This window comes from Drosophila virilis, chromosome X (genome assembly GCF_030788295.1).
Source record: "Drosophila virilis strain 15010-1051.87 chromosome X, Dvir_AGI_RSII-ME, whole genome shotgun sequence".
Lineage (NCBI taxonomy): Eukaryota > Metazoa > Arthropoda > Insecta > Diptera > Drosophilidae > Drosophila > Drosophila virilis.
Window position 1 is genome coordinate 14361543 of NC_091543.1, and position 10888 is coordinate 14372430.

Consider the following 10888-nt stretch of genomic DNA (forward strand, 5'->3'; position numbering starts at 1 on the left):
CAACGAAGTTGTTCCCTTAAGCATCAAGTTCTTGAGAAATTGTTAATAACGGGAACTATAAGATATAGGCGCCGATGTTGAAAAGATTCAGGCTGCTTCTGTGAAAAACTTCCCACAACTTATTTAAAAGCCATTAAAAATGTTTGTAACAAAACACAAATATTGATCGATAATTTCCAGGGCAGATGGGCAAACTGATCGTGAACACCTAATACTAAAGAAGTATGCGAATACCTACAGGGTATACAAAAAAAAAAAAAAAAAAATAGCATGACAGCCCTGTGGCAAAGTGGCAACGGCAGCAGCAACGCTCCAACTAGATGAGGGCCTGCTGCAGCTAAGGAGTCAAAAACTGAATCGGACTCGAACTCGAAGTCGGAGTCGGAATCGCCTTGTTTATGAATACGCGGGCATTGTGCGGCAAGGCGACGAGGCGGAGCGTTGAGCGTTGAGAGCCCAAAAGATACGCAGACATGCGTGCCAAGAGCACAGAAAACAAATACAGATACAGATACAGATACAGATACAGATGCAGATGCAGATGCAGATAGACATGTGCAATGTTTGAGAACTAAACAAGGAAATATTGACAAATAGATTAAAACTTATTAAGACAGCAGCAGCGGCGTCGGCAGCGGCGTTGGCAGCGCAGTCGCTGCAAAAATGTCGCATGTCGCGTGGGGGCTGCTGTCTGACATGTTGTCGCGTCTGTTGCGCGTGGTTTCAACGCACACCGCAAGAGGCACGTGCAGCAGCCGCAGCCGCAGATACTTATGGCTGTCTGGGCAGGTTGAGGTAGGTCCGGTTAAGCACTCGGAGCCACTCATTGCCAATATTTATCATCAAATATGGTCGAAATCTATATTTAGACGCTGACGATCGACGCTGATCAAGCGAACGAGAGCGACTCGCATTCGGTTTATATATATATATATATATATATATACATTTTTTTTGTGATCATCTTCAGGCCTGACCTCGAGCACGATCGCGATCGCGTTCGCGGCTTTCTATTGAAACAGTTGGCCGCCAGAGAGCGTAAACACAAGTCTGTCAACGTTTTTTTGTTATTTGTTTTTTTTTTTTTTTCTTTTCGGGCCGCTGCCCACACGTAAAATGATCGCCAACTGATCAGCGAACTGATCGCAATTCGAGCTAATGGTTGAGGCTCGCATATTTGGCCAACAAATTTGCCACTTTATGTGATTCATTTGAAAGCCAGCCAATCAAGTGGGTGTCGCAAGTGTAGATCACTGTGGCAAGTTCCGCGGATCGATCGTGTATTAGGGCCTTGTATAAACAAGTGAGGGCGATGTCATGGGATCCATTGAATATCGAGAAGTTTGCTAAACCTGAGACACTTCACATTGTACACAGTCGACTCGATTGTTTAAATACATTCGAACAGTCGACTAGAGTAAAACGATCGTAAATAAAAACTCTAGAGGCGTAAACAATTGCCATTGTAATGTATATCAGCTCAGGTTGGGATTCCTATGCTCCAGCTGAAGGCCTAACACTATTGCCTTCGATCCTAATCATTAACTCTATATATACAGCATATTTTTAAATAGAAGTGCAGCTCAACTCGGCCTGATTTCAATTTACCACGGGCCACAAAACGTTTCACGAGCAAAGCCGGGCAATATTCGCTAGTAAATGTATAAACGTAATCAGTATGTCTTTCAGTTTTTGGTATCTCAACCAAACTCTCAACTTAAATAAGTATACCTTATGCAATCTGAAATTTAGCTTGAGTCCAGAAAATTGAGTTTGATCCTTCATTAATCCTTGACACTCCCTCAGAAAGTTGATATTATATTAAATATCTGTCAGCTCTAATAAAACTGTTCTCTTTTTATTGACTTTCAAGTGCTACTCCCTCTTTTTTTTTTTAATTTTGAAGTACTTTAGAATACTTTTCTGCCGTGTGAGCTGTTCTTCTTATCTAGCTTTGAAAATTCACAATATATATAATATTTTTCGCAGAAATTTTATTATAAGTATTTACTTTAGATGCTTCAATCTTAATCTACTTGCAACACGACTTTCTCTTTTGATCTTCTTTCACATAATTATTATGTGATTCATGTTAATAAATCGTTGGATCATCTTTTTTGAATGCCTTCGTTCGTGTTGGTTGTTTTTCATGACTTTTATCTTCGTGTAAATCTCGCTAAATCTCGAAACCTTATGATTGGCTGACATTTCTCAAGATGTTTCTTTAAGCTGCTTATAAATCAAATTTTTTTCAAAAATGCCAGCAACATGTTGTACAGTGTTCGGCTGGGCTGGGTTCTATTTTCCCATTAAACGGCAAATCCCAACGCAAACAGGCACACGCACAGAAACCACTCGGAATTGTACCTGATTGACCAGCGGTGCGTAGAGTAAGGATCCGCTGATAAGACTGCGCCGTCTATCTAATGCTAATAGAGACGGTAAATTGCATGTGAATGGGCACTAGCAAGATATGTATGTATGTGTATATACATATGCATGTCGATAAACGATTTGGCATATGTATGTGGAGTGAGGGGAAATGGGCGGGCATTTCTCAGTGACATTAAATTTGTTTGGTTACCTTTTTGGTCATGGCGAAAGGAAGAGCGATAAGCAGAAATCGTTGACTTAGCCCGCGGCGCTTATCTAACGCGTCGAGAACAATGCAAAAAAAAAAAAGAAGGTAAAAGCAAGACACGCGGGCGACAAGCCAAAAACAACCAATAGTCAATTCGCCAAAAAAAAAAAGAAGTAAAAAAGAAACATTAAATATACACAAATTACTTATCAAATGTTGTTTATCTAAGAAAGTTGTTGCTGCTGCTGCTGCTGCGGCGAAGGAAATGACAAAAAAAAAAAAAGGCAAAGAGCGAGCGCAGGCGGCGAGAGGTAAAAGAACGATGACGAGATCTCTGTTAGTGTAGTGGGTGGCGTGCGTGTTTATGTGTGTGTGTGTGTGAGTGCGAAATGCCGCGGCGATTAGCAATTCGCTGTCAAAACGCAACGAAAGCGAAAAAGCAAGACAACAGCCAAGGCCTAAGGAACAGACAGGCAAAGGTGCAATGCACGCAACAAAATGCACAAGAGCAGCACAGCCAAAGAGAGCGAGAGAGTGTGTAAGAGTATGTGTGTAACAGTTGCGAGAGAGCGCCTGTTGCGTGTAAGTTGTAAGTTGTGGGCGACAACGTTGCTAATTTTTGCCGGTTAAATAGCCGCAGGCCAAAGCTGAACTTGAACTTGTGTGCAACGTGGACAAGCACGCACCACCAACAACGCAGAGGCAAACGCATCGAAACAGTAGCACTTTGATTGGACAGTAATAGGGATACGGAAAAGCAAGAGGAAGAGGCACAGATCACAGCATCGACCCTGGACTTTGAGTGGGGCTGCGCTTACACTTACGCTGCAAAGATTGTGAAAGAGCTGGACAATTGGCAGTGGCGTCGGCGTCGGCTTCGGCGTCGACGGCGGCGTCGACCGTACGGTTGTTGTTGCTCCAATTCCAAATTGCGCGCACTCTCCACACACTTTAATTCGCGTATAGCGCTTTTTTTTCCCCCCGTTCTCGCACTTCAATTGCCTGGCAGCTGTCGCTGTTGTTGTTTTTATTTGAACAATTAAATATAAATAATAATAATTATGTTTGCATGTATATGTATATGATTTAATTACGACACATTTCGAACAAAACAAAAAAAAAAAAAAAAGCAACAATTGTATTAAAACAGCAGCGCTGTAACGAATACGAATCCGTTGCCGCGACACAGACACACGCACGCACAATTGTATAGCACTAGATTAGCCAAAATAATTTCGTACTTAATCGTATGAGCGTGATTAACAATCGCAATCAAATGTATTAAGCTGCCTTTTAGCCGGAGAACTTAAACGCGCGACCGTTTCTGCGCCACACTGAGAGAGAGACACACGATCTTCGCGTTACAATTGCGCCAAACAGACTAATCTTGCGACAGCAATCGACTATCGACTTATCGATAGCAGCATATCTGTTTGCCGCCACAATCGATCGAATTATTTTGCTCTACCATTCGCCCCGAAACGTATTTGAATCCGTCTTGCACATTTATAGACTTTAAATATATGGAGCATTTTAATACGAGTTAAATACACACGGAACTTAATCAAACTGCATTTTGCACTTAAAAACTTATCAGAGCTGTCAGTGTACGTTGCACATAAAAAATAATGGGTATTCAATCAAAATTATTTCTCATAATCTAAGTAAGCACTCAAAAACGATCAAAATGTATCGATATTTTTTGCCCAATCACAGTAGCAATTGGCGCCAAAGTTCAAAATGGGATATAAAAAGATAATAAATACAATTCTTCTGAAAACGCAAGCTGAAATTACGTTTTTTGCTCATCATTTGAGAGATTAAGTTAATAATTTGCTTAATCCATAAGAACGATTATTTTATAGCCTTCTATCAGAATGTTGAAAGTACAGAAAACCAGAGATTATGCTTATTAGCCTTACTTGAAAGCTAAATGCGAGAAATACCTATAATTAAATTGTGTATGGAAGGTACTTCTCGTGCTTTCCCCGATGCAATCAGAGCAGATTCCACATTGATTACCTCGCGGCCCGCTAAATGCAACGTCATCGAAGGGGGGTCGGGGGGTCGATTACGCAAGTGCCAAGTGCCCCAGCATAGAAAGTTCGTTAGACGCCATAAACAATTCACGTCGCAAACCAGATCTTTGCTTGATTGTTGTGTGTGATTACGCACGATTACATTCAGTGGGTCAGCGGGGATGCTGTTGCTGTATGGTACATAAAAATCGTTAGCTGCATTTTCACTTTTAACAAATTATTGTATAAACAATTAATTAAGATTTTTTCAAAACAAATTTTGTATCTTTTAATGGTTCAAAATTCTCTTAAATCTAGTGTGTGTGTGTGTCTCAGTGTGTTTGTTTACCAAAACCGGACGTATTTTTATATTGCCTTTCTATGCGATTCTCATAGATTCAAGTAAGGCCTGCGCGTTTTCATGCTTTTGTTATGGTGACATTTTTTATTCTAAGCGCCTATGTGGAGCTCTTGTGGCTAGAGTGTCAATCGGAGCCTATCCCAAATCTGCTGTGATTCAGTGCGCAGAGATGACAACCCTGGCCAGCTTCGCGTTCGTGGGGTCGCATTGCAGGGAATACCTGATGGAAGGTAAATAACACACCAGCTTAATTATTTTGATTTGCGGCGAGTTCTTGTCGTTGATCTTGATGTGATTGTACATTAAATGGAATACCTAAACTGGCCAGCCCCTCACATCTCCCCCCCTACCCCCTCAAATGCCCATCTGGGATCACGTCGGGAGTCGGCTGTCAGCGTCATTGTCGCTGCAGTCGTCATTATATCGTGTCGTCGATCTCGTTCGCAAATGATCTTTGTTTGCGAATTTGTTATTGTTTTTTTATGCACAATTCAGCGGCAACAAGTTCTTTTTGTTGTTTTTTTTTTTTTTTTTTTGCTTTTGTATGAAATAATGGTTTTTCAGTCGAGTGGGGCGTGTTCTTTGTTCTGAACTAAGCCGATTCTGGACTCCGGTTGCCCCGCTGTTGCTTCTGCCCCGCCGCAAGTCCACGCTTTCCCTGACCCGGCACAATTGTGGGCTGTGCGACTGTCATTAAATAGTTCGCTGGGCTCATTTCTCCTCTTCGTTTTTTTTATTTTATTATTTTAACAATAAAAATGGCAAGAACAACAAAAAGCGTTCAATTAGCAAGTTTGCCGCACAAACAGAAGAAAAAAAAAAGAAAAACAATAACAATAAAAAGTTGCAGCTTTTTTTCTTTACTGTTCGATTTTGTATGTTAAAAACAAAAAATCATCTTACAATGACTTCTGCTGGCTGGGTTTTTTAGGAATTCGGGCTTAAATGCCATGTGAACAGACAGACGCCAGCCCATCATGAAACTGGCGTCTCATTATGCCCAGATTCATGGAGGTCGTGTGAACCAGTTGGACAAACACAATTGCACTCGAGGGCACAACTGTGAACCCATGCCAGCCGCCCAGTTGGCCAGCTCCAGCAATGTGAGCTGGCTAATTGTCACGGCCGCATGAATGGGCCTCGCACTTGATTACGCCGAAGAAAACAAAGCGGTTTCTTTGGCTCACCTGGAAACATCTTAAGAGCATATTCCCATATTCCTGTGGAATCTCATGCTGTTGTGTTTGACTGACTGTTTGACCGACTGACTGATTGATTGCTGACGTACAGCCCTATTTTCAGACACTATTCGATAACCCTGTTGGCTGTGCTGCAAATTAAATCTATTGCCTCTCTTTGCGATTCTCATGTGTTTAAGTAAGGTCTACAGGTTTGAGTTTTAAAATGACATGCTTTCTTTTGGGCTTTTATATCGTAAAGCTTTTTTATTTTTCGTAAGGCTCTTGTTAAAATGCTTGTTAGCCTTGACAGGAACACAAACAATAGGGCACAAATATTAAAGTTCAGCAAACATATTAAATGAGCAATGTCTACAAAGTGTTTCTTCAAAGTTTGCTGATTATGTACGAGTAATAAGACCCACAGTTGTTTTGTTTCTGTGTCAAGCTCTTGCCAAACTGCTTGTTAACATTGACAGGAACATGAAGTAAAGGGCACAAATATTAAAGTCCAGCTTACATATTTAATGAGCAACGTGTAGAAAATGTTTCTAAAAAGTTGGCCTATTACGAAAAGTTTGATATCAGGTGCTTGTTGGCCTGTTTGCTGGGAACTTGACCATCTTTTGGGCCGGCTGAGTCCCAGCAGCACTTAAAACCCACGAGTCTAAGGCTGGAGGTAGCACAATTACAGGTTTTATCTCACGGCAACAACACCTACAAATCATAAGGGGGCACAGCTATTATTGGCCTACAACTTGCCTGCCCAACCCCAGCAGCAGTCCATTGTAAGGCTAATGGAATTTTAACGTCAGACGTCGTGGATAATACCCCTCCAACCCCCCGCCTGGAATTGCTGGCTGTGCCAACCCCACATAAAGTGTGCTGATGCTCAAAATCCACATTGAATTAATGCGAATGTGGATGAGGCTGAGCACGAGGATGAGAATGTGGCGCATGTTGCTAATGTGGCGCTTATTAGCGGGCGTGGAAGCCATTCCGGCAAAAATATCCTTGGCGCGTACGCGTCCTTGTTGCTGGCTAATCCACTGGAAACATCATTTTGAGCACCTGTTTAATTGCGTTAATCACCGGGAGCAAACATTATTCCCATCACCGTTCCCTAGCTGTTCCGCCAGTTGATGTGCAATGGACCTTAAAGCGTCTCTCCACGTCCGCCTCGCCCAGGAGCAGCTGCAGGAGCAGGTGTGGCAGCAGAAGCTGGAGCTGGAGCGCTTCACATTAGAATGTTAATTTGATGTGTCTTTCAGCGCAGCTGGACAAAAGCATCATTTTGGTGTCATTAGCCGTGGAGTTTACGTCTCACTTTAAGTTGCAACTAGTCAACTTGGGTATTACCTTAAGACATCACAAATATCTACGCCAAGCAGAAGTCTGAAGGCCCCAGCTGGCAGATAAAAGGATTATGTTTAAGCTTTAATTTTCACTCATTTTTCCCAGATGGATTATGTTCATTAGATGGGCGCCGTTTGACACTCCCAACCCCCGAAATCGGCCAAGTTAGTCTGAAAGCCAAAAGGAATATTTTCGGCAGATTTTTCCTATTGGAAGATCTATATAATATACAATATATAGTTATTGATCCGATGATAATAAGCATTTGCCGTAAACAGTTGTCAAGTAAGTACGGATGGATTTACATTTCTTCGTGGGCGTGAGCTGGCTTAAAAATTAAAGTACTAAACATGCCATGGGCAATGTATGTGCATGTATGTATCTATGTATGTATGCATGTATATGTGTATGTATGTATGTTTATGGGTGTGTGTGTCAGTGTGTGTGTGTGTGTGTGTGTCTGTGTGTGTGTGTGTGTCTGTGTGTGTGTGTGTGTGTGTCTGTGTGTGTGTGTCTCTCTGTGTGTGTGTGTGTGTGTGTGTGTGTGTGTGTGTGTGTCAGTGTGTGTGTGTGTCTGTGTGTGTGTGCGTCTCTCTGTGTGTGTGTGTGTGTATGACTGTGTGTGTGTGATTGTGTGTGTGTGACTGTGTGTGTGTGACTGTGTGTGTGTGACTGTGTGTCTGTGCGACTGTGTGTGTGTGTGTGTGTGTGTGTGTTTGTGTGTGTGTGTGTATACGCGTAAGTGTATGTATGCGTGTGTATGTGTGCGAAAGTGTGTATGTATGTAAGTATGTATGTATGCATATATGCAAGTAGGTTTGTATGTTTGCTTGCATACATATATGTACATATGTCTGTACATATGTCTGTCCATTTGTTTGTATGTTGATTGTGTGGCTGTAATTGTATATATACATATGTTAATATATGCACGTGTTTGTGTATTGATGTGTGCGCATATGTATGTATGTACGTATGTATGTGGATGTATATGAATTTATGTTTACATGTATGTACATGTGTGTATACATGCATGTGTGTGTCTGTATGTATTGATGTGTGTGCGTGTCTGTATGTATTGATGTGTGTACATATGTATGTATTAGGTAGTGTGCAATGTGTATGTATGTTTATGCAAAATCGAGTTTATTTTATATATATTTATCAGCCTAAGCTGCGCTGCAAATTCAAATAAAACGTATTCTTAGTAACGCCCTTCTACTCGATTCTCATGAATTCAAGTAAGTCGCATAAGCTGACGGCAGCTTCTTAAATGGAGGAGGCGGCTTCAACTGTGAGGGAGGCGACTTCAGCTATGCAGGAGGAGGCGGCTTTCAATGTGCAGGAGGCGGCCACCTTAATATTGGAGGAAGCGGCTTCAACTATGCAGGAGACGGCAACCTTAATATCAGAGGAGGCGGCTACTTGAACAATGGAGGTGGCGGCTTCAACTATGCAGGAAACGGCAGCTTTCATATTTTGAAAGGGTGCCTTCAACCTAGCAGGAGACGGCGCACTCACTTATTGATGACGTGGTGGCTTGAGCCAAGGAGGATTCGGCGGCGTTGTGAATATTGATAGAGACGGTGCCCACGGACCGCGGCAAAAGAGACGGCATCAATTTTAAATGTAGCCATTGAAAAAATTGGTACGTATTATCAATAAGACTATGTAACGCATTTATAAATATTGCCCTACTACGCGATTCTCACTAATTCAAGTAAGGCTAATAAGCATAATCTCTGGTCTTCTACTTTCAGTAATGTCTTTATATAGAAGCTCGCCTCCTGATAGAAGACAATCAAGTAATTGTGCTGGTGGATTAACAGGTGAGTTTTTATTTACACATATGTATGTCTTTATATATATACGAATATATATTTTAAATTTATATAAAAATTAGATAAAATATAACTGAATAAGCGCAATTCTATAGTAAAATCGGGATATATCGATTCTTATCGATTGCTTGCAATCGCGGCAAGTTATCGATGATCGGTAAAAAACGAACTATCGGGGGCCTATTCAAACTTTAATTTTTATGTCCGAGATGGACGGGTTCATACAAACGGACAGACAAAGTTATTTCATATGTTTTACGAATATTTTTAAATTTGGGGGCAGATTTGAGTCCGTTGGCCCTATTGTAAAACCAAGTAGACCTTGTTGAAAGTATTGCCCACATGTTTAGGAACCCGGACTGTTGGCCTCATTCATTAGCTCAGCTCGTACATAAAAAATCAATCAATTCAGAAACTAGTTACAAATAATTCCCCATTTTGAATATGGATGAGCGTTATGTGTTCAAGATACTGATGCTGGGCGATGCGGGCGTGGGCAAGACGTGTCTGCTGCAGCGCTTTGTGGAGAATCGTTTTACCGGCAATTACAAGTGCACGGTGGGCGTGGACTCGAAGATACGCACCGTCGAAATCTCCGGGCATAAGGTGAAGCTACAGATCTGGGATACGGCCGGTGAGGAGCGCTACCGTTCGATGATGAGCTCCTATTACCGTCACGTTCAGGGCATAATCCTGGTCTTTGATACAACACGTCGTCGCAGCTATCAGAACGTCGACTACTGGCTCAAGGAGATTGACAAGCACGCAGCGACGAATGTGCGCATCCTGCTGGTGGGCAACAAATGCGACGCATTCCAGGGCCGTCAGGTGTGCCAACAGTCGGCGGCCATTTATGCCGAAAGTCTGGGCGTCACCTATGTGGAGGCCTCTGCCGTCACTGGCGCCAATGTGGAGCGTCTTTTCGCCAATCTGGCGGTCAGCATATTCGATACACACGTGGAACGCAATCGGCCCGGCACCGTATTTCCGGCTGAAGACAAGAATGCAGTTACTCTTAAGCAAGGCACTGGCATACGCGATTTCTGTTGCTAAGCTTCAATTATGGTCTTTTCTATTTATTTTATTACATTGAAATTGCATGTAACAACCCTCCCACGCACACTCAAGTAACGGCCAGAAGCTGCCCCTGTTTCGGCTGTGGCAATCAAATCGTGCACCAATTGCCCGGCAACAATTTGCTTGGGCTTACTTTGATGACCTGACAGCCTAACTCCTATGCACCCCAACTGCTCATCCGGCACAGCTCGTTAAACTGAAGCTAAATCCGTGCCATCATGGGCCACAAACTATATTTGTGCACAGTTTTGGTAACATAGCGTTCGCCTTAAGAGTGGCCAGTTTATGTTTATGCATCATTTGTTTTATTTTTTAACAGCTTGCTTAATTCCTACTTATGTGTATTTAGTTGCATATAAAAAAAAAATTAATAATCGTTAGTATAAATAACATACATGGCCAACTGCAATCGTTGGTGTATGTGTTTGTGTATTCCAGCTAAAGTTGCATGAACGTTTTTTCTTTGTTAAATAATT

At 42.0% G+C, this 10888-nt stretch overlaps 2 protein-coding genes across 3 annotated transcripts in view; one reads left to right on the forward strand and one right to left on the reverse strand.

Moving 5' to 3' along the window:
* The window catches only part of spri (Src homology 2 domain-containing protein sprint), a 115361-nt gene extending 111413 nt beyond the window's left edge, over positions 1-3948 (reverse strand). For both annotated transcript variants that reach the window (XM_032440379.2, XM_032440376.2), the window contains exon 1: positions 3406-3948. The gene's annotated coding sequence lies outside the window, so the exon portion shown is untranslated. The remainder of the gene's footprint in view (positions 1-3405) is intronic.
* A 5737-nt stretch (positions 3949-9685) lies between these two features.
* Positions 9686-10823, forward strand: LOC6636027 (ras-related protein ORAB-1). Its single transcript, XM_002059596.4, has one exon. The coding sequence runs from the start codon at positions 9780-9782 to the stop codon at positions 10386-10388; it is 609 nt and encodes a 202-aa protein (XP_002059632.1). The 5' UTR covers positions 9686-9779; the 3' UTR covers positions 10389-10823.
* Positions 10824-10888: the final 65 nt, after the last annotated feature.

Coding starts and splice junctions, on each gene's coding strand:
- LOC6636027 (XM_002059596.4), top strand. CDS start 9,780: ATGGATGAGCGTTATGTGTTCAAGATACTGATGCTGGGCGATGCGGGC.